This window comes from Bos taurus, chromosome 11 (assembly GCF_002263795.3).
Source record: "Bos taurus isolate L1 Dominette 01449 registration number 42190680 breed Hereford chromosome 11, ARS-UCD2.0, whole genome shotgun sequence".
Taxonomy (NCBI): Eukaryota; Metazoa; Chordata; class Mammalia; order Artiodactyla; family Bovidae; genus Bos; species Bos taurus.
In genome coordinates this window covers 102,001,645-102,029,532 of record NC_037338.1, presented here as the reverse complement: position 1 = coordinate 102,029,532, position 27,888 = coordinate 102,001,645, and the positions used below count along the sequence as shown (strand labels likewise).

At 45.1% G+C, this 27,888-nt stretch overlaps 1 protein-coding gene across 4 annotated transcripts in view; it reads left to right on the top strand.

The window, feature by feature from the left end:
• The window catches only part of MED27 (mediator complex subunit 27), a 247,206-nt gene that overhangs the window by 135,613 nt on the left and 83,705 nt on the right, over positions 1–27,888 (top strand). For all 4 annotated transcript variants that reach the window (XM_010810432.4, NM_001040546.2, XM_024998766.2 and 1 more), the window contains 1 exon segment: positions 5,562–5,655. In XM_010810432.4, coding sequence (XP_010808734.1) covers positions 5,562–5,655 — 94 coding nt within the window.

Genomic DNA, 27,888 nt, shown 5'->3' with positions numbered 1-27,888 from the left:
AAGACTTGGAAGCGTCTCCTGCCTGCTTTGAGGTTGCTTCCGTGGGGCTCTGTGGCTGCTGCTGGTAGTGATATTGCTGGCTAAGATGATGAACTCCTCAACACCTCAGATCTTCATCTGCTAAAGAGAACTTTGTGTTGAGTCGTTTCATAACTGCCCGACTGGTATTTGCATAGCTTACTTCGAATGTCCTGTCTCTTTCTTGGGCACATATTTGAGGAGTGTCTGGTGGGTGCCAGGTACAGTTGGCCATGTGCTGGGATTCCGCCTTTCTAAAGAAGGCAGAAATGTGATTCCATGGAGAGACCTGTTGGGGAGATAGACATTAAACAAATAATCACCCGGAAAAGTTGCTTAATTACAGCTGGGACGGGAGACACAGAGAGGATTAAAAGGTGCCACAGAGGTGAGATGAAGGCCACTGAGTGGTGGGGGGCCCAGCCCAAAGCTGAGCATAGAGGTGAGATGAAGGCCACTGAGTGGTGGGGGGCCCAGCCCAAAGCTGAGCTGGGTGTGGGGTGGGGGGGTTACCAGACGGATCCTCCAGGCAGAGAATGCAGAGCGCGTTGCAGGGCGCTGCGAGCCTGCTGGGGTCATGGGGGGAGGAGGCGGGGCCAGACCAGCACCTGGACTTGGCCCTCCTAGGACTTGAGGTTGAGTTCACCGCTGACTTATGCCTTAAGGGGTGATGCAGAAGGCAGGGGCTCTTTCTTCATAGAAGCACGGAGTTTCCGTAAAGCCCAGGTGTGACGTGGCTGTCAGGGAGGAAAGGTTTCCTTACTGTCAGGTGACCTCTACGGTCAGAGAAGTAGGTTTTTGCCTTTGTTGAAAAGATTAGCAGTGAGAGGCAGTAGTTTAAGAACAAACATTAACCTTGGGCTCCAACGTGGAGCCATGACTTTAAGATAATCAGAGCTAGGAGATCCGGTGTGCCCCATGCAGCACTCCAGTGCGTTCACTTGTGGGCTGATGAACATGTGTTTCTAAGATGAAGACGGCTTCATTGAAAAATACTACAATTTACCATTCAGAAAGGAACAAAGAGGAAAACCAGGCGCCTCATTCTAGAACAGGTCCAGAGCAGCTATTCTGAACTTGGGGTCCATGAATGGTCTTTAAGGGACCTATAAACTGCAGAAAATTGTATGGAAAACTGTGTGTAGACATGTATTTTTGTTTTCAGCACCTTCTGAAAGGAATCTGTGATCCAAGAAAGAGTTAAAAGCACCGATAAGCCGGAAGCCTAATAGTCTTTTATGTGTTTGCAGAAAGCCTTAGATTTCAGAGGAAGCGCCTGTATGTGGCTTCACAAGGCTCAAGACTGAAGGCGGGGGAATTGGGTGAAGACGCTGGTCAGTGGGTTGGAAGCAGCCTGGTAGTCCAGTAGTGAGTGGGGCTGCCTTGTGAGCCGTGCTCCAGGATGGTGGACTTAAGCAGACCACCTCTTGGAGATGTTGTTAAGTCCCTAGAGTGACAGGGACGTTGAGTAAGAGGACCTCTGGGGTCCCAGTGTTAATTCTCTGATTAAAGACACTTAGAGAAGGAGGCCAAGCTCCTTGAAGAAAATCAGAAGAGAGCAAGGTTTATAGGGCTTCAGAGATGAACATTAGGAGCCTGAGAATGGCGTGATTGTTTCTGATGAAGCAGAGATGTGGCAAGAGTTGAGACTGAAACTTGGTGCTAAGGATGCCTTTGGAAACCCTGAGAAGGAACCGTCAGATGCGCTAAGGAAATTGAATCAGAAACCATTGAGAGTCTGACTGTAACGGGGGGAGGGCAGGCCAGGGAAACGAAATTCTCTTAATTGCTGAAAGATTCATTTTCTACCTGAAAATACTGAAGCTATGAATCACACCTTGATCTGAACCTGTGATTTCTAGGAGTTTATGTTTCTAAAAGTCTGGTTCTTGGCCCAGCCAGCCCGCGGATGGGCTGCGTGCTTCATGGAGGGAGAACGAAGCAGCTCTCCGTTTTCGAAAGGCCTCTGTAATGTAAATAGGAACAGCAATCTTTCCAAGTTATTACCCTGTTAACAGGTTGACAGATATGTGCAAATTGTGACTCACTGCTCAATTTGGCACTAAATTAATGTCGTTCCGCACCACGTCTGCTCAAGTGTAAACTAGTCACCGCTGCTGTGTTAGCGCTTGTTTGTCTATATTTCAAAGGTAAAAATTAAAGTAATTCGATCCTGCCGCAGAGCGGAGTGGAACATATGGTGGTGTGTGGGAGGGCGGGGAGCGCACTGTTCCTACCTGTCCTGGCCCTTCACGCCCAGCTCTGCACGCACTGGCATGGCTGGCGGGGCACACCGGCCGGGGGATGCTGCCAGAGAGGAAACCAGGACCCCCTGCCAGGCCAGCCCCCAGCCCCGGCAGAAAGAAAATGTCATCTCCTCAGCCTCCAGCTTTTTAGCTTGCCGTTCCAAGCTTTCCTTATTTCTGTCAAGTCACTAGTGGTGGATTTGCGTTTTGAAGGTTGGGTCTACTTGAAAATGAAATGTTTTGCTTCTTTGCTTCTAGGATTTAGACACTGTTTTCCTCAGTGAAAGATGCAGCTGACTTTTTCTCTTTTTGGCAAATACATAATGTCACCTGTAAAAAGGAAATTTGCATCTCCTTTATGTTAGGCACGGGAAGGAAAAACAGTCTCCTTGAAATGCATTTGTGCTTAATAAAATCTTTGGATCGAGCTTGCTGAGCTTTATCTGAGATCACTGGTTGGAGAGGGAACAAAAACTACTGCCCCAGACCTCTCTACTTCCCTGTGTCCACGTTAGATATTTCTCCTAGGAACTCTTTTTCTCCCTCCATGGCCTTCCTTTGCAAGTAAAGAGTTCACATATAAAGGATTCCAGAAATGGCCAGAAACATTTATCGTCTGCCCTTTCAGAACGCTGGCTCCTGCTGAAAGCAGGTCAGGTAGTTGGCTTAGTATCCTGGAAGTCTACACCCTGAACTTGGTTCTGGAATCATCACCTAGCCTATCTATCCCCCAAAGTTCTTAGCCTATTAGAGACACGAGTGTTCTAGAAAGTATTCCCTTCAAGGTGAACAGTACACGGGAGAGCAGATTAGGATACCTTTGTGCTGAAGTTCTGCACGTTCATTTGCATTTTGCTGTCCAGAGCTATGATGGCTATTGATTGAGGATTCGTTCAGAAGGCATTGCCAGCCCCCCTCCCCATTAGCATATACTTAGCAATGACCTCCGTCCACACAGGACAGCAGGTTTTTGCTTCCTGCTGAGTCTGAAAGAACAGAGTTTAAGCCATACACATAGAGTTAGCAAAGAAGTATGTAAATGCAGAGATGTTTCCAGTGACCTGGTGTCAACTTTTGACATGAATCTTGCCACATGTCTTCCACCATCTCCAGAAACAGGAGGTAGTAATGAAAAATGTGTTCATTTCCTCCTCTCTTCATCTTTTCATCTCCTTGTAGCATTTAAGCTGAGAGCTGAGGTTGTGCATCCGGAAGCTGTAAATCTAGGAAGGACCATGGACATGATGTCTTTGTCAGTCTTCCTCTCAGCCATCCAGGAAAGATTGTTTCTTAACCATTTTCAAAGTCCACAGAAATAGGGCCTTGTAGGGCCCTGCCTTTAAGCAGTACCTCTTACACCTCTTGTTCTTTCTGAGCTAGTTTGCTTTTTAGTGCCACAACCTCCTCTTATGGTCCTTTCTCAAGGTGGAAGATGACTGTGTGGTACCTGAGTTTGTTAAAGTTATTTACATGCTTGAAGAATACGTTGAGTCTTCCTGCAGGCAGCCCTCTTCTGCAGGGGCAAGTAGCCTTGAAGGCTTCTCCACCTCTTTTCACACATCTTTGCTCTGGTCTTCCTAGCATCACTCCTCAGCACTGGGCCTTCTGGAGTTCTCCTCCTTTGTCAGCTTGAAGTCTAAAGCTGCATGGAGCATTCTCTAAGGAAAACCTGATAAGTTAATCAGCAAGATTACTTTCTAACTTCCCACAGTTGGTATGTTGATATTCACAGCATTGTGTTGTCTGCTCTCTCTTGTGAGCGCCAGGTTTCACACTAAAGTCTGTTCATGTTGCGAGTGGAGAGCTAATCTCTCTCTTTCCCCAAGAGAACATATCTTTTACATGTCCCTGATCTAATAGACATGTAATTTGTCATACCCGACGGGTATAAAATCAAATGTTAAAGCCTTAACAGGTAGTTTTGAGTCTCAGCTGTTGTGTTCTGCAGCCCCTTTGTGTCATGTGACTGTGGACAGTGAGCACGAGTGCTGCTGTGATTCTCCTCTCAGGGGGTCTGAACCAGACCCAGCCCTAGCTCTGCTCAGGCTGTGGGTTGGCATAGCCTCAGTGGGCTTCCACTGGGGTGGTGGAGGCGGGAGGGAGTCTTCCTGCAAAGAGAGGACATCTTTGCAGACTACCCATAATGCCCATGATAGTCCAGTGAGAGTGTTTATAATTTTTGAGGTTTTAGTGTATGCCACGCTGAGTGCTTAGTGTCGGTAATCTCAATGATTATTAAATCTTAAGAGATACAAGTTCCATTTGGGTCAGAAAAACAGAAGACTGCCTTTCAGAGGAATGTTTCCAGAAAAAAAATGTAAACTGATAGAGTGTCTGATATGTTTGACCATAGTGAGAGAAGTTTTAGAGTCAGGCAGAGAGTTTTAAGGGAAAAAATTGTAATAGGTACATAGAAAACTAATCAAGTAAAAATTCAGTAAGACAAAAATAACTGTAAATTACCCATGAGCCACTGTGTGGCTCAGTTATTAAAAACATATGCAGATGGGATGTCCCTGACAGTCCAGTGGTTGAGACTTCGCCTTCCAAAGCAAGGGGTGTGGGTTCAATCCCTGGCCATGGAGTTAAGATAGTCTGCATGCCTCGTGCAAAAAAAAACCCAAAACATAAAGCAGAAACAATACTGTAACAAATTCAATAAAGACTTTAAAAAAATTCCCTTAAAAAAATAAGCAAATATTTTAGAATGTGAACAATAAATACTGATTTAAGCAAAAATTGTGATGTAATTTGAATTCATTAGCCGCAAACCAGAAAAATGGGAATGACTTCAGGTATTTAAAACAGAAGGAATTTAATCCAGAGAATTGACTGTTGAGGTGATTGAGATAAGAAGGAAACAGGAAACAAGAAGCAAGCAGAGGTGAGCAAAACAGGAAGCCACTTCCACCCCTAAATCAGGGGACAGAGGGAGGGGCCCCGTGGCCAGGAGGGCGGTGGAATTAAATTCTGATCTATAGAGGAAAGCCACAAGGTCATACCTTAAAATGAAAGACCAAGAACTGGCATTAAAAATACATCACATGGAAATGCGGAGGTAAATAGCAAAAGAAATCACTAAAAAAAAATGGATGGTTCTGGAAAACAAGAGGAGGAACTAGGGAGTCATATTTTTGCTTTAAAAAAAAAAAAAAAAGCCTCATAAATCCCACTGGCCTTCTTAAAAATGCATTTCACTAATGAAAACTTAAACTGAGAAGAGAAGCCTCTGGTGCACTGTAGATTTTTCTCTCTCAGTTGGGGCTCCAGCTCTTACACATTGTTTCTTCCTCTCAGATATGTTGACGACGTGATTAGCCGCATCGACCGGATGTTCCCTGAAATGACCATCCACTTGTCCAGACCCAATGGGACATCCGCCATGCTTCTGGTAAGTTCTGTCTGACCTGTCTGTAGGGACATGTGCATGTTTCTGTGTTGTCGGAGCTCAGGAATGGAAATTCAGTCCCAGTTAGATGGTGAAGAGTGTGTTTCTTCTCCTTACTGGCATTCTCTAGGTTAAAAATTCTGAATGCTGATTCCTTGCTTTTGAATGAAATCCCAGAGCCCATCTAAGAGTTCCCAGACAGGAAGTACAGTGTAAGACTCCCTCACCTATCAGTTTATGAGTTTTGGTGAATCTGTTTTGTAGTATCCCAAAGACAATGGAAATGCTCATCTGTTGGATCCTGCTGATAAAAACAGCCTCTTAAAACAAAAACAGGTTTTATAGGAAGTCATTTATAAAATTCATTCTGTATTTGAAGCAAGTGTCTGTGACCTTACCACTGACGGTTTCTGATTTTGTTGTTTCTGATGTGACTCTGCTCTGAGCAAGTTGGCCCTGTGACCTCACCACTGATGTTTGTATTCGCATAAATTCACCAAAGACAGGTGTGTTTGAGACTTCAGTGATGAGATGTTTTTCTGGTGCTCTGTGTCCTAATACACACTTGAAGAGCACAGATATTGAGGAGCCTCCACATTTGCAAAAAAGGAGCATTAACTGAGTGAGAGCAAGGTATTTGATGGTCATCATGGAGGCAAGCTTCAGGATTGAGTGTTTTTTACGTCTCGCCAGCACTGCTGCTCTGGGGCCTAGTGTGAATTTCTTGGACTTCAGCATTTTACTTTTGTGAACTTTTATAAATATCCAGTCACCCAGGATGAGTGACTATTCACTCAGTCCATTTACCTGAAGAGGACAGACTTATTGTGTGCGTAAATAACTTTGCTTGTTTGTGGCTGTGCTGGGACTTCATCGCTGGGCAGACTTTTCTCTTGCTATGGTGGGTGGGGCTGCTCTCTAGTTGCAGTGCGCTGGCTTCTCAGTGCAGTGACTTCTCTCGTTACAGAGCACAGGCTGTAGAGCACGAGGGCTTCAGTAGCCGTGGTGCATGGGCTTAATTGCTCCAAGGCATGTGGGATCTTCCAGATCGGGGACCGAAGCCATGTCTCCTGCACTGGCAGGCGGATTCTGCACCACTGAGCCACCAGGGAAGCCCCTCTCTTAAGAGGGGGAAAAGACATAGGATTATTAAATGGGTGGGATTTCATGTGAGAAAAAATTAAGTGACATTCATCTGGGTGACATGCTACTTTTCTTTAAAATTCTTCCAGTTAAAAAATATAGTGAATGAGATAACATGGTGTTCTTTCACTCGAAAAAGAAAACAGTTTGTACCTGTCTACAAAACATGCGGTATTTTCTGCCCCCTGTTAAAGGTACAGATTGTCTACATGTTAAGATCCTCTAAACCCAGTGGCCAAAACATAAATCCTGCTCCCAGGATGCTTGACAGGGACCAAAGAGTTAATGAAGATAAAAACGAAAGCGTCTGCAGCGAGATAGGTTTGCTCAGATTATTTCTGGGTCGTTGGGCTTCCATTTCCTGATGAAGGTAGGAATTTGGCGTTGATGGGAATGAGCAGAGAGAACAGGATTCTGGGTAAACAGGGTTAAGATATTAGAGTTACTTCCACGTGAGAGAGTGGGCTTTTATTTCACCGTGACCTGTCAGACTCATCTGCTTTCTCACCAAGCTTCTCTTTTAATAGGCTGATGAGAGTTTAGGGGCTTGAGTCAAGGGCAGAATTCTATTTTATACACACCATTTTGACTGCCATGAGTGGCTAATTCAGATCACTGTGCATCTGGCCAGCTAGCTGTCATCTTCCCCAGTTGACATGGGAATTCACACGAGGTGGGGCCTATTTACAGGAAGAACACTGGGTGATCTGATTCAGAATCAGATTGCCAGGTGGATAATCATACTTTTAACATGATGGCTTTATTTGGCTTTTACTTTTAAAAGATGGTATTTTATTAGATGGCAGGTTTCTGTTCCACTGCTGCCACCCACGTCTCTGAGGTCGAAAGGAATTTTCCCTGGGGTGGAGAGCAGGACCGGGGCCTGCCACCTCCCCTCCTACCCTTGCCAGTCGCCTCTTCCCTGGGGCGGTGGAGGAGGTGTGGGGCCCGTGCTGTAGGCAGTGGGGAACCACTGCATGAAGTTCAGGCAAGAGGTCAAAGCTGTTTTCTGGAGCGTCTTCTGAAGTGAGCTTTGTGAATCTGGGAGGCAGGTACCCTGAGAGTTTGGGAGGCAAGTGAGATTGAAGGGGAGGCCAGCCAGGCTTCCGTGAGTACAGGCAACAGAAGCCTCCTCTGATGAACTTAAAGACGAAAAGCCTTGCCTTTTGTCTTTGTTTTGCTCTTTACTGATGCTGGCTGGTCACAGACATGAAGATAGAGCTGCTCTGTCAGGAAGAAGAGAAAGCAGGATGGCTCCAGGGTGTCAGGAGCAGGACTGCATCCCTGGGGACCCTGTGGCCCAAGTGATTGGGCATCAGCTGCCTTCCATCCTTTTGCCCATGCCTGTACTCATGCATCCAGGGAGAACACTGCCGCTGGCCTAACCTGGGGTTGGGGGGGGGGGGTCCTGCTTTGGTAGGCCCCCAGAACCACCGTGGAGTAGAGGGGGTCATTCCCCCCAGGGAAGGGAAGCAGGGCCAAGAAAGCAGCAATCGCTGACACAGTAAGTGTCCCCGTCCCTGAGGAGGCTGGGGTTTACCTAGCCTCATCTCCTCTCACCCTCATCATGCCCTCGAGGGAGGCAGCACCGATTGTTTTCATTTTACAAGTGAGGAACCCGAGGTGGTGGTTTCTCCTGGGTCGTGGGGCCAGGACACTGCTCCCAAGCCTCCAGGATGCTCCTTGCTCCCATCCCTGATTGTAGTTCATGGTGGTGCTGAGTGAGATTTGGACGACCAGGGGACTTCCCTGGTGGTCCAGTGGTTAAGACTCCAAGCTTGCACTGCAGGGGGCACGGATTCAATCCTTGGTCAAGGAACTAAGATCCCACATGCTGCACAGTGTGGCCAAAAAAAAAAAAGAAAAAAAGATTTGGATGACCAGAATTACCAGGCAGGTAATTTTTCCTTATTATTTTTTAAGTCATGTCATTTGTATGTCAGTTATAAAGTCTAATGTTGAACACCTGAGCTCACATCCAACCTAAGAAGCAGAGTATAACCACTGTGCTCTTCTCCTCAACCCCCACCCTTCCCAACAACATCACCACCATCCTGATAATCATCTCCTCTTCCTTTTCTAAGTGTGAGTTACCACGTGGACATGTATCCCCATATGTATCCCCGAGTAACGTATCATTGAGTTCTGTTGAATTTTGAACTTTATAAGAACAATATCATATTGTGTGATTGTTTCTAACATGCAGCCATGTTGGTGGTTGTGTGTGACAGTCTGATCATCTTCTTGGTTGTGTGATGGTTCAGTCTGTAACCATGCACACTTTATTCTTTCTCCAGTCACTGTGTGTTTGGGTGGTTTCTGGTTTTGCTTTTTAAATAATGGTAGTATAAGGACTTCCCTGGTGGTGCAGTGGATAGGAGTCTGCCTGCCAATGCAAGGGACACAGGTTCGATCCCTTTTCCGGAAAGATCCACATGTTGCGGGGCCACTAAGCCCGTGTACCGCAACTACTGATGCCTGCGCGCTCTAGGGCCCGTGAGCCACAGCTACTGAATCCTGTGCGCCCTAGAGCCAGCACATCGCGACTGCCGAGCCTGAGTGCTGCGACTCCTGAAGCCCACGCTCCTAGAGCCTTGCCCCACCAGCAAGAGAAGCCACTGCAATGAGAAGCCCACACACACAGAGATCCTCTGCAGCTGGAGAAAGCCCGCATGCGGCACCGAAGACCCAGCGCAGCCAGAAATAAGTTAAAGAAATAAATAGAGCCGTGTGTACGTGTCAAAAGTAAATAAATAAATAATGCTGGCATGAGCATTCTTGTGCATACACCGGGATGTATTTTTAAGCTTTATCCCAAGCCATTGAGCCAGTGCAGAGCCCTGTCTAGCAGAGGAAGGGGCATGTTGGGAGCACTGGGGTAGATAGCTTTCCAAAAGTCACACAACTGTAAGGTACAGCGGTGTGCTGCCCACGTCCAGAAATGACTAGTTACTTCTCCACGATCAGCCTGTTCCCTGGTTTTGTCATCAGTATAGATCTCTTCTGCTTTTGGTATGTGAGTGCACAGGGGCTTTTGGATTTTTTTTTGTGCACGCATGGGGAAATGGCATAAAGTCACTGAAGTCTAGAGCATTCCGTGAACAAGAGGCAGGCTTGGTGACCCCGTTTGGTTTCCTCCTTCAGCAGGCAGTCCCTGCCAAGAAGCAGCAGAGTGCCTTTGATCTATAGACATCGGTTCCTGGGAGTCCCAACCTGTCATCATAGCTTCTTTACAGTGTAGGAGGGGAAAGGAAAAAATGAGGGCTGTATATAGAAAAGGTGCGTTGTAAGGCAATTTGGGATCAATGTGGCTCCTCTAAAAGCTCAGCCTGCCTTTCCTTGTCCTGGAGGCATCAGGCTTCAGAGCCTGTGAGACTTAGGAGCAATCACTTGTGGGCCCGGGCTCTGTGCTTGACCTGGAAGCCCAGGCACACACCTGCTGATGGACCCACGGGGAGCAGGGCACAGGAGACAGGGTGGAGGAGAGAAAGGGGGACCGACAGAGGCGGAGTCAGGGTTCGCTGTGTGACCCCACGAGTGACACAGAAAAGCGTCCTTCCCTTCTGAGTGTGTCAGTCTCTCCCCACTGCTGCAAGGAGGACCTGTTGCTTAGGGGAGATGGAGCAGGCCTCAGTACTAGCCTGCTTCCAGAACTCTCCGGGCAGTTATCATCTGAACTGCTCCTGGCGTCTCTGTGAGCCTGGGGTCACCACCGACTGGAGCCTGGACAGCCCAGTCGTGGCTAATGCGAAGTCTAAACTTTCAGCCTCTTACGTAAGCCTTAATTGCTGTGGCCGGCTCTGTTCGGGGGCTGTTTCATGTTGTGTAAGTTAATAACTTATGATACAATGAATCCTGCTTCCGTTCTTTGAAGAGATGAGCTCAGTCATCCAAAAATAAATCTAGCTCTGTTGATATTTAGTTTCAGTTAATCTACCGCCTAACATCCCATTATTAATTTCTTCAAACAGTCAAAATATTGTAAGAGCTTAACTGAGTCAGACTAGAACAAGCAACTGGCTCCTTTCGGCATTTAAAATATTAATCCACAATGTTTTACTGATCCACTAGGTATGAAAATGCAAGAGAAGGAAAAAATGAACCTTCAGCCGTGATATTTGGAACATACCTTAATGTCTTATAAATTAATCTTTCTTTATATGTTACATGGTTTGCAGCAGATAAAACTCATTTATCAGTCTCTTTAATGTGCATTTTTACCAACCTTCAGTTTCTTTAGCATATTCGTGCCTTGTTTTTGAATGATACATCTGTTTTAAACCGTGAGACTCATGCGTCTTATTTTGCTGTATCCCAAGCTCTCTGAAATGGGAAAGACCATTGAACAGCCAAACTGCTTAACTGTTTAGGGCATTGATTCCTCTGCTGGGTTCAGTAGTTCTCAAACTTGAGAGGTTCAAGAGTCACCAGTGTAGTTTGTGGACAATGCATATTCCTGGCAGGATGCCCAGAAATTCTGATTCAGTGGCTCTGGGGTAGAGCCCCAAAGCCGCATTCCCCACCCGTGTCGGGTCGTCTTGGAGCTCGTTTCAAACAGCATGATGTTAAACCATGGTGCCCTTGGAGTTCCAATGAAGGTGGGCCTTTTGGGTAAGTCCCAGATCAAGCGTCAGGCTCTTTTGTGAGCTAGGTTGCTAAAGCATTTGTGTATTTACTCAGTAACCTGAGCATCAGGGAGGAAGGCGTAGTTCTGGGTTCCGTTCAGCACTGACCACCATCCCTGCTCTCAGGGCACCTGCATTGCACTCACGGGTGGGAGACCAACCAGGCATTGTATAATATGCTGGCTGTGGGGATCTGGGGGAGAACAGGACAGGGGGTGGAGAGAGACAGAGGGCGTGGTGTGGGGAGCAGAAGCAAACAAAACTACAAAAACTGTGGCAAGTGAGGCGAGCCGGGAGCTGGGCCCAGGAGAGGCAGCACAGCATCAAAGACCCAAGCCCAGGCCAGTGGGCGTGTTCAGATCACACCCAGGAGGCCAGGCAGCCAGAGTGCGGGCAGCGAGTGAAGACAGGGAGGAGGCGAGACGTCCTCACAGACTGTGGTCGGCTGGGCAATTGACTCTAAGTTTTAACTTCAGGTTAAAGTCAGTCATAATCCTTAATTGATCACACTGTCATCACTGATCCAGACATGGCTCATTCATATTTATTTATTTAATAATATACAAATAATATTATAAAATAATGTTTTATATTATTATTAATTAATATTATTGTTTATGATAATATTATAAAATAACAAATAATAAATCTACCACCCAGCCTCAGAGCTAGAACATTATCTGCAACCTGCACCCCTGTGAGGGCCCCTCTGCCCACCCCGCCCACCTCTGTCCTGTAGGAACTGTTATCCCTTCATATTTGGTCATTCTCTTTCCTTTTATGAGGGAGGGTTTGACACAAATATATGTATTTCTAAATACGTGTGCGTGTGTGTATATATATAATGTATCCTTTTTTTTTGGCCTGCCAAAGGGGGCTTAGTTGCATCATGCAGGATCTTTTGTTGCGGTGCGCGGACTCTAGTTGTGGCATGCAGGCTTCGTTGCTCTGCAGCATGTGGAATGTTACTTCCTTGACCAGGGATCAAATCTGAGTGTGGCAGATTTTGGTAATTTTTAAATTTGGGTGAACATTAGTCACTCTGTCTTCCTTTATGTTTGAAAATGTTCACACTCAGAAGTGTTATGAATGGTTATTTAAATTTAGGTCTCTCTACATATCCTCCAAAGAGTATGGAAAAGCAGAAACAAATAAGACTACAAAACCACACCTTAAACATGACCAAGAGACCAGGAACGCCCACACTCCAAATCCTGTGTAAGTAAAAAGCAAGCACATCCTAGTGAGCTGTTGCTTGCACACCCGTTAGCTTTCCTGAGGGAAAATATCTCTTATAGAAGAGTATGTACGTGTGATGGCATTGCATGACCTTTCAGGACGGATCAAAACAAGGCGAGTAAAAGTCAGAGCTGTGTGTGTGTGACCGGAGCCCCACCCCTCACCAGGAGGCACAGAGCAGACACACGTGTGTGTGACCGGAACCCCACCCCTCACCAGGAGGCACAGAGCAGACACATGTGTGTGTGTGACCGGAGCCCCACCCCTCACCAGAAGGCACAGAGCAGACACATGTGTGTGTGTGACCGGAACCCCACCCCTCACCAGAGGGCACAGAGCAGACACATGTGTGTGTGTGACCGGAACCCCACCCCTCACCAGGAGGCACAGAGCAGACACGTGTGTGTGTGTGACCGGAGCCCCACCCCTCACCAGGAGGCACAGAGCAGACACATGTGTGTGTGTGACCGGAGCCCCACCCCTCACCAGGAGGCACAGAGCAGACACAGATTGGGAGGGGCATGAGGAGATGGTGGTGGTAGTGAAAGTGTTCTGAGTTTCTATAACATGTGATTTACGTGGCTGTATGCAGTTGCCAGAGTTCAGAGAATGGTGCTTTCTAAAGATTTATGCACTTTACTGGAGGTAAATTTTACCTCAGAAGATACTGTTTTAACTAACTCTAAGCTGCCTAATGGCATGCTTGCTTTCGTGTTTAGGGATGAACTGTACTAATGTCTGCAACTTTCAAACTCTTCCAAAAACTAAAATAGATGGCCAGACAGATGAGTATATATGTTAGAACAAAATGATAACAGTTGTGGAATCTAGCTCATGAGGATACAGGTATTCATCTTAAAATTCAATTTTTGCGATATATAAAGTTCTTTGTAATAAAATGTTAAAGGAAATAAATACTTCAACTAAAGAAATGCAACCCCCAAGGAAACAAACACCACAAAGCAGAAGGAAGCTATTTAACACAGACAGCACTCTAAACTGGCTTTAACATCCTCAAGCATTTGGAGAGGCAACAAGACAAACCCTTATATCAGGAATCCAGAAATCAGAAACAGGCAAAAAGATGAAGAAAAGAGATGGATTTACTGTACAGGAAAAATGATAAAATTCTATCTGAAATTAAGGCTAAATCTCAAGATGCTCAAGGAAGAATAGATTCACATGAGATTTAATAAAGGGCATTGAAGAAAGGCTGAGAAACAACCAAGAGAGAAAAATAAGGTAAAGAACGAAGTAGAAGGGTTCACAGAAAGTGGTTCAAATGAAACCCAGGGAAGAAACAGCATGTACATAATTGGAGCCCGTGAAGAAGGAAAAGGAATTAATGGAACAGAAGCAATGTGTAAAGCTGCAAGCTAAGAATTCCTACAAATGAAAAGTCTACATTTGCACAGTGAAGTGTCTCACTGTGTACTTAGGACACTGACCAACAACAGTCAAGTCTGAGAGGTCTTCTAGTACTGCTAGCTGACTTTAAAGATGAAGAACAAATCCTCAAGGCTTCCAAGCAAAAACAAAAACATAACTTACAGGGCGAAAGATTTGAACTGGCTTCAAATGTCTTGAAAACAGTATCCAAAGCAAGACATCGACAGAGCAGCATTTTCAAAGAAATTGTTAATCAAAGATAAATGTGTCTTTCAAGTATTGAAGAAAAACCATTGTAAATACACAAGCATTCTGTACCCATTAGCCAGTCTCAAGGAGTCTTCCGGACAATGAGATTCATGCTCCAAAGAGATGAATGGGAAAACTTCAGCCTAAGGACCAAGAGTGAGTGTGTAATGTATTTAATTGTTGAGATAAGATGAAAACAAAGGTCATGATGAGGCCAAAGTATTAATATATAAATGTTATGTGTTCTAATACAGTGGAAGTAATCTAAGCAAAAAATAAGGTAAGGGATAAAGATGAAAGTAAAATGAACTCTCTGATTGTTAGGTATGTAATAGATAAGACTATTAAAAATTGACAAAATGCTAAAATGATATCTAAGAAAAGGGGAATATAAGGGCTTTAAAATGTTATAGGTACAAAGATAAGCATGAGAACAAATATACAAACATTCCTAAATACAAACAGAATATACAGTGGAGAAAAGATAGTCTCTTCCATAAGTGGTCCTGAGAAAACTGGACAGCTACGTGTAAAAAGAATGAAATTAGAACACTTCCTAACACCATACGTAAAAATAAGCTTAAATACAATCAGTCAGTGAGTGAGAAAGCAAAGAAGACATCACTTAGAGAAAAAGCAGCGTTGTAAATATGAGGCACATAGTAACTGTACTATCGTGTGATCATATTGAGACCACATGTATCAGTCATATCAGTAAATGTGAACAAATATGATACAGTCGTTAAAAGATTTCATTCTAGTTGATATTAAAGTTCATATGTAAAAGAAGCATGCAAGAAAGAATGGAAAAGCACAAAAGCTACCAGGGAACTTACCCTATCGGACATTGAAGCATACTATAAAGCCCCTATAATTAAAGCTGTATGGTGCTGACTCATGGCTAGATAAACAGGCTGGTAGAATAGACTATAAGTAAATTCTACTTCTAGAATCAAATTGACCTTATGGACTATAGCCTGCCAGGCTCCTCTGTCCATGGAATTCTCCAGGCAGGAATACTGGAGTGGGTAGCCATTCCCTTCTCCAGGGGATCATCCCGACTCAGGGATCGAACCCAGGTCTCTCCTGCATTGCAGGCAGATTCTTTACTGCCTGAGCCACCAGGGGAGCCTGAAGTAGATTCAATTACATAAAAATTTAGCATGTGATAAAGGTACTACCTAAAATCAGTAGGATCTCTACCATAAAAAAGGAAAAAAAAACCAACATAACAAAGTCTAAAGACAGCTGACTTGCTGGGACATGTATCATAGATACAGGACTAGTAAAGCTAGTCTTACAAAGGGTAGAAACTCTTACAAAGGTAAAAGACCAAAAATGGAATGGAAAATGAGGAAAGGAGACAGTCCCCCGAAAAGGGATAAAAATGGTACTTAAACATATGAAAAGACGTTCAACCGTACCCATAATTAGAGAAATGCAAATTAAAACTGCTCTGAGGTGCGGTTTCTCACCTACCAGATTTGCAGAAATTAAAAAGTATAACAACACATTCTGTCGGTGGACCTGTAAGGAAACAGCCAGCGTTGTATGTTGCTGGGGGGAATGCAGAGTGGCACAACCACTTTGGAGGGGATTTGGCGACGTGTGATAGAATGATGTGTGCGTGTACCTTCTGACCCAGCTGTGCTACTAGGAATTCACCCTGAAGACACACCTCCAACAGTGTGAAAATATACACGTGCGCAGGATTAATTGCACCTTGTTTGTAGTTGCAAAATACTGGAAATAACCGTAATCCCTGTGCAGGGGAAAGGGATTGAATAAATACAGCTGCACAATGGAGCCACCTGTTTCTTTTTTCCATCTTTAAAAAAAAGAATAAGAAGGACCTTTATGACTCATTTGAAGTGATTTCTGGGGCACATTAAGAGAAAAAAATCAAAGTGTAAGAGGGTCCTTAATATGCTTCCTCTTTTGTAAGAAAGGAGATTAAAAAAGAAAAATACCCTTTATCTTATTTGTAGAGGAAACACACAGAAAAGATGATCAACTGGAAACCAGTTGATAGAGTGATCAGGTGGCAGTAGGTAGGATGGGTGTGTGAAGGGAGGGGGCGTTTCTCCAAGAACGTCGTGTTACATGGTTTTGACTTTTAGAACCATGGTAATGTTTCACATATGCAAAAAAATAAATAATCGACCAGAGTGGATTTAAAAAAAAAAAAAAGGAATGCAGATAGAAATAATAACTTAACTATATTTCAAATGAATAATGTAATCGCACTTTGGGGAAGGGATAGAGATGGAACCCTGGTAACCTTTGAACACAGCATTGTGACTCCAGATTCTTAGACTAAGGATTGTTAGACCTTGTGAAGAAATACTGAAACTCCTGGTACTTTGCCAGTTTTTCAGAGAGGGTATGGGTTAACAGTTCTGAAGCCGCTCTGTGTGTATTCTTGGATTGAGCAAATAAGGAAATCAATTGCAGATAATGGAAACCAAACTTCTCCCTTTTGCAGAGGGACATTATTTAAAAACAAAAAAAGGAAAAGGAAAGTGCTAGAATAAGCCCTTGGTATTGGATTGAAACCAGAAGTATCAGTGTGAACTAATTGTTTTGAATATGTACATGCAGATAGATCTAGAAAGAGATACAAGCGTGTGCACACATACCCCTGTGCACGTGTGTCCCACTCTGTCTGCTGAGGTCTACAAGCGTGGAGACTCTAGGAACCATGAGTGAATCTCTTTTCCCCATCTTAGTTTCTAAACGTCATTCTCACTAATAAGAACCAGGCTCCTTGGAGAAATGGCTGCTTCCAAGACAGGGACAGAGAAAGGACAGGGTGAACTAGAATATCTTCTCAGGCCAAAGCGAGGCGAGTGCTCACAGAATGACGAGGGCATGTGCCCTGGACACAGAAGCCAGTTTGGCTCCTGCGGGCCACGCCTGGGCCCGTTGAGCACCAAGGTGGACGTGACGGTCATGGATTGCAGTCCTGAGAAGCCATTGTAGCCCATGTGTTGTCCACGTTGATTTAAATTAATAAAGCAGTAGAGAAACAGGAGGTGTTTGTATCACATAAAAATAGCCACAGGAAAGCCATTCCTTCAGGAGAACATGAACTAGTAAATGCAGAAGGACTTAGAAAATTTGGCAGCCACCATAGTAATAATTGCTTTACATAAGAATCAAGAATTACCAGTGAGTGCTAAAATTAATGGGTAAAAGGTTGATGACAGCCAGTGTGAGTGTGGGTGTGCACGTGTGTGTGTGAGTATGTGAGAGAGAGAGAGAGAGAGAGAGTAGGCCCACGGTCTGTTTAAAGGGAAACTCGAGTAGTGTGTCCTCTGCGCTCAGCCCCATCAGTGCCTCCATGTCACTCCAGTAGAGGCCCCCGTCCTTCTGAGTCTCTGGTTCCACCTTCAGTCTCCCCCGCCTGCTGGACACTCTGCTGCCTTGGGGCTGGCCTCATTCCTCACAGCCTTCGAGGTTTGCTCTGGGGTCGCTTCTCCGTGAGACCTCTCCTGACCAGGATGGGCTACTCCTGCCCCCTTATCTGCTTGAATGTCCTTTAATTTTTTAAAAATAGTTCTTTTTACTTTCTAAGACAGTACCTGATTTTCTTGTCTGGTAGAGCCTCGCAGCTTGTCGGATCTCAGTTCCCTGTCCAGGGGTTGAGCCCAGGCAGGCCCTTGGCAGTGACGGTGGAGAGTCCTAACCACTGGACCACCAAGGAACTCTCTGGGCTTATTGTCCCTTATCCGTTTCCTTCGGAAAGACTGTGAGCTCCACAGGAGAGAGATTGCGTCTTGGTTCACTGATGTGAATCGGTGCCTGGCGCATAGTAGGTGCTCAGTAAGTGTGTGCTGACTGAACATTCGTTCACTTTCGTGTGTGTGTCTATAAAAGGAAACTGAACAGAGAGGTTTCCTAAAACACTGAGATGAGCTGTTAGGGGCTGATGTGAGCCTGGAGTAGACGGCATCGCGGGAAGTGGGCGTGCACCGTTCGTAACTTCATTTGTGAATGGTCCAGGGGGGCTGTCTTTACCTCCTGGGAGAGTAGTGGTTGTCTCATGGTGGAGGGGGGAGAGGAGTTAGTTCTTGAACTATTTGCTTGAAACACTTAAATATTGTCTGGTTTCTTTTATTGTAACCACACATTATTCTTCGGATTAAATTTTATAGAAGAAAAACTGCGTTTTTAAGTTTAAAATTCATTGGGAACAGAAATACTGGCCTGATGTTACCGATTTCCTAAGTATCTGCTTAGTCATTGTGCTCTCTGTGCTGGGCACCAAGCTCAGGTCTTCACGTGCCCCGCGACCCCAGGAGGTGGGGGCTTTATCCCCCTTTTCCAGATTAATAAGCTGGGACTTGAAGAGGACCAAGGTCACACAGCTGGAAAATAACCCCAGTCGTGGGTGACAGTTCAGCCCCTGGTCTGCTTGACTCGAGAGCTCAAACTTTCAGCCATTAAGCAGTGAAACAGTTGCGTGAAGTTGCCCAGGTGTCGTTTCGCTCTTTCCTGGCCCTGAGGCGTGTTGCTCCTGCTTTCTCAGGGTGCTTTCTGCTCTGGGAGCATCCAGCACCCAAGGTGCTAGAGACAAACTCAGGATCCAGCAAAGCGAGAAGGAGACTCTTCTAGGGACGTAGGGAGGGTTCATGGGCTCTGTCATTTTGCAGGGCCCACTGGGTCCCTTGTGGCTCAGCTGGTGAAGAATCGCCCGCAGTGCGGGAGACGTGGGTTTGATTCCTGGGTTGGGAAGATCCCCTGGAGAAGAGAAAGACTACCCACTCCAGTATTCTGGCCTGGAGAATTCCATGGACTGTGTAGTCCATGGGGTCGCAAAGAGTCGGACACGACTGAGCAACTTTCACTCCCTGGATCCTGAGGTTTCTTAGGCGAAACATGTGTAGTGCTTCTGGCTGAACATGCAGCCAGAGTCATGCTGGGCTTGATCTTCTGAAAGCTTGTGATTTTGAGTACTGTATAGATACAGTGTTCCATAAGACACACAGATGTTTTTGTGGGGAGTTCCCTATCTGGTTCTGACTCAGTTTTTGAAACTAGCTCTTGTCATAACCACAGGGATCATAAGCTTGGTTCGTGAACTCCCAGAAGGTAGTGGATAGACTTCAAGAAATCTCTAAACCCCTGCAGGTTTTGTGTGTAGGTGTATTTATGTGCCTTTTTCTGAGGAAGAGGGTCTGTGACTCCCATTAGAAAAGGCAGTTAATTCCCGGAGAGGGTTAATGACGTTGGTCTGAAGCCCTGGTGGAACTCTGGTCCTTTCTCAAGGCTCTCCAGTTACCTGTTGATTCAGCCTCTTATCTCCATATTCTTGTTTTATATTCAGTATATTCTAGCATCCATGCTTCATTTCCATGTGAATTTCTTGTGGCTTCCAGGTTAAAGCACCATGCTAGAGATACTGCTCTTAAAAGAGAACTGCCGTGTGAAGGAAGGCATCAGAGTGGAGCAGCTTTAAAATGCTTGGCCATTAAATCCGCTTTTCAGTTTTCTGACAACCAAAGCAGAAAGCAAATTTTTTTTAGTCACATAGATTTTGTATTCTGATAAAACCATTTTTTCCTTTTAGAACTAATTTCAAGAGTAGTTTATATCTTTCCCCTTTTCTTTCCTTTTCTATTTGTTTTCTTTTCTCCTTCCCTCCCTCCCTCCTCTCTAAATACCATTTGCTCAGTATATGTTGTCTCTTTAGTTTCTTTAGCTATCAGTTCAAGACAGTGGCTCCCAGAGGCAGTGGGGCACTTCCATCTGTCATATGAATGTGTGCTTAGGGCTCAGTGCTGATTGTTAGTGTCCCTTAGATTATCTAAAAGTATGTAGTCTAAAATAGTGATAGCCTAGTTAGACGTCCCAGAATTCCCCCCTAAAATGCTAATATGCCAGCAGTTACTGGGATCCACCATTTCTTATGATACTTTGGAAGCTCGTGATTCAGACCTCTAGTTTCCCCCAACACCTCTCAACTGCGTTTATCCCCCCAAACTTGGGAAGTACATTCTGCCAACTCTACCAGGTGTATTTCACTAGGCTAGCATCTACAGTAGTGAATTTAAATGTTGGAGAAAGCTATTCCAACTCCAAGGGAGTTTTATTGGATTTTAGTTTTAAACTACTATGAATTCATTTATAAAATTCATGTCTGGTAGAAACCTGTGACACTTGCCTTTTTGGAGCTGAGTGAAACTGTGTTTTCAAAAGTCAGACAAAAAGGAGATTGAGTAAATGCACAGTTACCTTAAGAAGTAGTAGTAAAAACCACAACTATTTTTTTTTTTTTTTTGGTCTAATTCAGATTTATTCAATGGCTCTGTTTCCAGGGCACCTGAGTTCCAGGCTTCTTGTTTTATCATCTGCTCCCAGTGTGGCAGCTCTCTGTCACATCACTTGTCTTCATTCTTATAGCAAATATTTATTGATGAAATACTATGTGAAAGACGACCCCGCGTTGTGAGCCATGCACACAGAGCGCCACATCCATACACTTCCTGACATGCTATCTGCCTTGTGCCTTCCAGGCAGCCGCTCTGCCCGCCTCCCCAGCTCTCATTTCCTATAACCTAAATTCTTGCCGGAGCCTCCTAGCTGATCTGCTGGTCTCCTTGTTTCTAGCCGTTCAGCCTCCACTCCATCTTCCAGACTTAGTGCTTGTCCCAAAGGGTAGGTCTCCACAAGCCAGTCTCCTCCGTTGCTTGCAGGATGAAGCCATCCTCCTTAAGGAAGCTTCAGTTCAGTGCAGTCGCTCAGTCGTGTCCAACTCTCTGCGACCCCATGGACTGCACCACGCCAGGCTTCCCTGTCCATTACCAACTTCGGGAGCTTACTCAAACTCATGTCCATCAAGTCGGTGATGCCATCCAACCATCTCATCCTCTGTCGTCCCCTTCTCCTCCCGCCTTCAATCTTTGCCAGCATCAGGGTCCTTTCCAATAAGTCAGTTCTTCGCATCAGGTGGCCAAAGTATTGGAGTTTCGGCTTCAGTGTCAGTCTTTCCAATGAATATTCAGGACTGATTTTTTTTTTTAGGATTGACTGGTTGGATCTCCTGGCAGTCCAAGGGACTCTCAAGAGTCTGCTCCAGCACCACAGTTCAAACTCATCCATTCTTTGGTGCTCAGCTTTCTTTATAGTCCAGCTCTCACATCCATACATGACCACTGGAAAAACCAAAGCCTTGACTAGACGGACCTTTGTTGGCAAAGTAATGTCTCTGCTTTTTAATATGCTGCCTAGTTTCATAGCTTTTCTTCCAAGGAGCAAGCGTCTTTTAATTCCATGGCTGCAGTCACTATCTGCAGTGATTTTTGCTTCTCTTCTTTTCTCAGCTATTTGTAAGGCCTCCTCAGACAACCATTTTGCCTTTTTGCATTTTTTTTCTTGGGGATGGTCTTGATCCTTGCCTTCTGTACAGTATCACCAACCTCAGTCCATAGTTCTTCCGGCACTCTGTCTATCAGATCTAATCCCTTGAATCTATTTGTCACTTCCACTGTATAATCATAAGGGATTTGATTTAGATCGTACCTGAATGGTCTAGTGGTTTTCCCTACTTTCTTCAATTTAGGTCTGAATTTGGCAATAAGGAGTTCATGATCTGAGCCACAGTCAGCTTCCAGTCTTGTTTTTGATGACTGTATAGAGCTTCTCCATCTTCTGCTGCAAAGAATATAATCAGTCTAATTTTGGTATTGACGATCTGGTGGTGTCCATGTGTAGAATCTTCTCTTGTGTTGTTGGAAGAGGGTGTTTGCTATGACCAGTGTGTTCCCTTGGCAAAACTCTATTAGCCTTTGCCCTGCTTCATTTTGTACTCCAAGCCAAATTTGCCTGTTACTCCAGGTGTTTCTTGACTTCCTACTTTTGCATTCCAGTCCCCTGTAATGAAAAGGACATCTTTTTTGGGTGTTAGTTCTAAAAGGTCTTGTAGGTTTTCATAGAACCATTCAGGTTCTTCTTCAGCGTTACTGGTCGGGGCATAGACTTGGATTACTGTGATATTGAATGGTTTGTCTTGGAAATGAACAGAGATCATTCTGTTGTTTTTGAGATTGCATCCAAGTACTGCATTTCGGACTCTTTTGTTGACTATGAGGGCTACTCCATTTTTTCTAAGAGATTCTTGCCCACAGTAGTAGATACAGTGGTCATCTGAGTTAAATTCACCCATTCCAGTCCATTTTAGTTCACTGATTCCTAAAATGTCGATGTTCACTCTTGCCATCTCCTGTTTGACCACCTCCAATTTATCTTGATTTGTGGACCTAACATTCCAGGTTCTTGTGCAATATTTCTCTTTATAGCATCAGACTTGACTTCCATCACTAGTCACATCCACAGCTGGGTGTTGTTTTTGCGTTGGCTCCATCTCTTCATTCTTTCTGGAGTTATTTCTCCGCTCTTCTCCAGTAGCCTATTGGGCACCTACTGACCTGGGAAGTTCATCTTTCAGTGTCCTATCTTTTTACCTTTTCGTCCTGTTCGTGGGGTTCTCAAGGCAAGAAGGCTGAAGTAGTTTGCCATTCCCTTCTCCAGCGTAGGGAAGCTTATGGGGTCTTTAAAATGCAACCTCAGTTTGCCTTTTCAACCTCTACCCCTGTTACTGTCTCCTGGCCACCTGGGTGTCCAGTGCTCCTCAGCAGAGGCACCCCTGGCATTTTGGATGGGACAGCCCCTCCCTGTACAGAAATGTTTGGTATCCTGCAGAAGAACTAGCATCCCTGACCCCAGACTGCTAAGTGTGGGCAGCTCTCTCCACTCAACGTGGCAAGCAAAATGCGTCCTCGTTTCCAGGGGCTCCTTAGGACCCACCGGATTCCCCCGACACCCCGTGCCCGTTGCTCCTGCACCTTGTGCCTGCTTTTCCCTCTGATTGTGGCATCCTTGTCCAACCCCTGACCCTTCTGGCAAAACTGCTGTGCCTTTCAGACTGGGGTCTAATGGTAACATTTCAAGAAGCTCACCCCTACTTCTTCAGGCCAAGGTAGTTCCTTCCTTCGTGCTCCTAAAGTCCTGTTTGTGCCTGTATTAAAAGAGTATACTGTGTGCAGAGGTGTTCTGGGTTGATCTTAAGAGGATCTCTGCTTTAAAATGCATTTGACAGGGACTCCCCTGAAGGTACAGTGGCTACAAATCCGCCTGCCAATGCAAGGGACACGGATTTGATTCCTGGTTGGGGAAGATCCACCTGCTCTGACATAATTAAGCCTGAGCACCACAACCCATGAGCCCATGTGTTCCCGAGCCCATGTTCCACAACAAGAGAAGCCACCACAAGGAGAATCCCGTGCACAGCAGTGAGGACCCAGCACAGCAGAAAATAAACATTAAAAACGTTAGAGTGCCTTTGACAGGGCCTGCAGCATCCTGTGCCACTGTGCCCAAAGCCTTTGTGAAGAGCCTGAGAGGAGGTGCTCCGGCCAGCCGGGCACCTGTGAGCGTCTGTTCTGACCCCCTGCGTGTGTAGCACTACGCAGCCCTTGGTGCTAGACGTGGGGAACTTTAAAAAGATGAACGGTCTCCTGGGGCATCATGGTTTCCGTAAGACAAAGAGACAATGTAAATTGTTGTTGTTGGTCTTGTTATTAGAAGAACAATAATATTGATCAGTAGATTCTTTGATGAATCCCTGGCAACTTATCTCAGGGTTTCTATTTGACCAAATGGAGCCGTTTCTCTCAGTACCCCCTGCAGTCAATAATATGACGCAAAATGATGTTACTCTTTCCGAATCATCGTCTTTGTTTCGAAGAGTTATTAACACAAGAGCCCAAGCTGCTATTTTCTTTAGATACTCGGGTTGTCCTGCTTCAGATTTATACACAGCAATTGAATCTCATTAGCCCGGCTTTACACTGCATAGACCAAGCGTGTAAATAATTGAAACTTTCCAGGGCTGCATTAAATCTTCAGCTGATTTTAAAAGCAGTTTTATCTTGGTATCTTACTACTCCCTAACCCCAATCTACACAGTTGATTTTTCCCCCATTCAGTCTTTCCTTTGTGTCTGTGCACTGAGATAAAACAGTTGCTTGATTCGAATAAAAGTGACATATACAATCCATTTTGGTTGGCAATTGAATTAAAAGATGAGCAGGAGTTTATACTAATATGGTCTATGGTATTATTGATGATGTAAATTACCTTATATTGAATTTTAATGAAAAGTAATGGACCTAACTGTGCTGCGTGTAGTTGTAGGAGTAGTGATTGTCATCATTCTCATGCCCCTCGTAATTAACTCAGCTCCTAAGCAATCCTGGGGTCAGTCGACTAGGTTCAGCTCCTTTCTCTGCTGATTCTATCTGTGTGACGTTGAGTCGTCACTTGACGTCTCTACCGTCCGTTCCTCCTGGGCAAAACAGAAGGGGCAAAACTCTGGGCTGATCAGAGTCCCCTCCTGGGCTTGTTGTGAACATCACCTGGTTAATCCTTGGAGCCAGACCAGCTGCTGGCCAGCTCAGGAAGTCAGCCGGCCAGGGTCAGGGGTGCGGGTGGAATTCAGTGATGTCTGCTACACATTTGTTGAAGTTTACGAAATTGTATAGGCCTTTTCCTGACTTAATTACCATGTTGACTGTTGCTCATAAACACTATGAAGATAAGAAAAAAAAATTGTTTATATTCAAAAATCCTTTACAATAATGTGGGACCTGTTTTTTAAACACAGACAAAAATTCTCACCTTCCTTTTTCTCCTCATTCTTGAATTATAATTTTAGTTAAACTCATCTGGTGACTTTGTCTTTGCGTCTGCTTTTATGGCGACTACTCAGTGATCATGCTTCATTTGGTTCAATTACAGATGTGACAATTGTCAAATGGAATTTTGGAGTCAGGGTTTTGACAGGTTTTTCCCTAAAAGTAGCACTCATAATGTTTGTTGTGTTGTTGTTCAGTCACTCAGCTGTGTCTGACTCTTTGCAACCCAGTGGACTGCACAGTCTAGGCTTCCCTGTCCTTCACCATCTCCAGAGCTTGCTCAAACTCACGTCCATTGAGTCAGTGATGCCATCCAACCATATCATCCTCTGTCATCCCCTTCTCCTCCTCCTCTTATCTTTCCCATCATCAAGATCTTTTCTAATGACTTGGGTCTTCACATCAGGTAGTCAGAGTATTAGAGTTTGAGCTTCAGCAGCAGTCCTTCCAATGAATATTCAGGGTTGATTTCAAACCGGGATGGACTGTTTTGATCTCCTTGCAGTCCAAGATTCTTAAGAGTCTTCTCCATCGCCACAGTTCAAAAGCATCAATTCTTTAGCTCTCAGCCTTCTTTATGGTTCAACTCTCACATCCATAGACGACTACTGGAAAAACCATAGCTTTGACTAGATGGACCTTTGTCAACAAAGTAACACGTCTGCTGTTTAATACGCTGCCTAGGTTGTCATAGCTTTTCTTCCAAGGAGCAAGTATCTTTTAGTTTCATGGCTGCAATCATTGTCTGCAGTGATTTTGGAGCCCAAGAAAATAAAGTCTGTCATTGTTTCCATTGTTTTCCCATCTATTTGCCATGAAGTGATGGGACCAGATGCCCTGATCTTAGTATTTTGAATGTTGAGTTTTAAGCCAGCTTTTTCACTCTCCTGTTTCACTTTCATCAAGAGGCTTTTTAGTTCCTCTTCGCTTTCTGCCATAAGGGTAGTGTCATCTGCATATCAGAGGTTATTGATATTTCTCCCAGCAATCTTGACTCCAGCTTGTGCTTCATCTAGCCCAGCATTTCACATAATGTACTCTGCATAGAAGTTAAATGAGCAGGGTGACAATATACAGCCTTGTTGTACTCCTTTCCCAATTTGGAGCTAGTCTGTTGTTCCACGTCCCATTCTAACTATTGTTTCTTGACCTGCATACAGATTTCTCAGAAAGCAGGTAAGGTGATCTGGTATTCCCATCTCTTGAAGAATTTTCCACAGTTTGATGTGATCCACACAGTCAAAGGCTTTAGCATAGTCAATGAAGCAGAAGTGGATGTTTTTCTGGAATTCTCTTGCTTTTTCTGTGATCCAGTGGATGTTGGCAATTTGATCTCTGGTTCCTCTGCCTTTTCTAAATCCAGCCTGTACATCTGGAAGTTCTCAGTTCATGTACTGTTGAAGCCTAGCTTTTGAGCATGACCTTGCTAGCATGTGAGATGAGTGCAATTGTGTGGTAGTTTGAACATTCTTTGGCACTGCAGTCCTTATTGGGGATTGGGATGAAAACTGACCTTTTGGGATTGGGATGCAAACTGCAATAGTGTGGTAGTTTGAACATTCTTTGGCAGCCCAATCCTTATTTGGGATTGGGATGAAAACTGACCTTTTCCAGTCCTGTGGCCACTGCTGAGTTTTCCAAATATGCTGGTCTGTTGAGTGCAGCACTTTAACAGCATCATCTTTTAGGATCTGAAATAGCTCAGCTGGAATTCCATCACCTCCACTAGCTTTGTTCATGTTGATGCTTCCTAAGGCCCACTTGACTTCCCGCTCCAGGTTATCTGGCTATAGGTGAGTGATCACTTATAATCTTAGCTGCTTTTTATTCCGGGCCTCTTCCCACTTCCCTGGTTATTCCTTCTTGGTCTTCTCTCTATTATAGATTCCTCTTCCTCCTCCCAAAACATTGGCGTGTCCCAGGCTCAGTTCTTGGGTTTGGTCTCTTCTCCGTTCATACTCTCAAGGTGATCTCATCCATCCCAGGATTTTAAATACGTTCTAGTTGCTTCTGATGCCCACGTTTACACCCTTGCTCAGGTCTCTACCCAGACTTCAGCTCAAGTGCCTGTAGACGTCGCCACCTCATTTCCACACTTGTGCTCGGGCAGCAGTCCCATGTACTAAATGACTCCTCTGTGCATCCTGTTGCCCAGACCAGAAGTCTTGGAGTGGCCTCTGCCTCTTCTGTCTCATATTTCCCAGCCAGTCCTTTGGTAGATTCTGTGGGTTCTTCCTCAGAAATACATCCAGAACCCATTCACATCTCACCAGCTCCAACCCATGCCCCAGTCCAGGCTGCCGTCTCGTCTCACCTGGCGGACTGCAGCCCCTCCCAGCTGGCCCCACTGGCCCCACCCTTGCCCCTCTGTAGCCTTTTGCATGCTGTAGTCACTTTGCAGCTAGGGTACTGCTTCTGAAATGCCACTCTTCTTCCTAGAAGACTCTACCAGCTTCCATCGCACCTTCTCCAAGGCCCCACACAACCCCTTCCCTCCCCGACTGTGTCTCAGACCCCCACCTCCCGTCACTGCCCTGGCTCCCTCCACGCCAGCCCCTCTGCCTTCCTCACCGCTCTCAGAGCACGTCAGGCCTGCCCCGGCTCCCTGCTTTGCTTTCTTAGAGTTTCTAGGTCTCCCCTGACTGCAGTATTTACAATAAACCAGCACCCTGCCCCACCCCTTGCCATTCTGTCCCTTATCCCTTACCCTGCTTCATTTTCCTTCATAGCATTCTCACCATGCAGCATGTGATTCGTTAGCTTACTGTGCATGTCCACCCTCCAGAATTCGAGCTCTTTGAAGGCAGAGACTTTGGTTCCCTGCTGTATCTGCAGTGCCTGGAATAGCGCCTGGCCCGTGCTGAGTGCCCGGCAGTATCAGTGAGTGAGTGTGC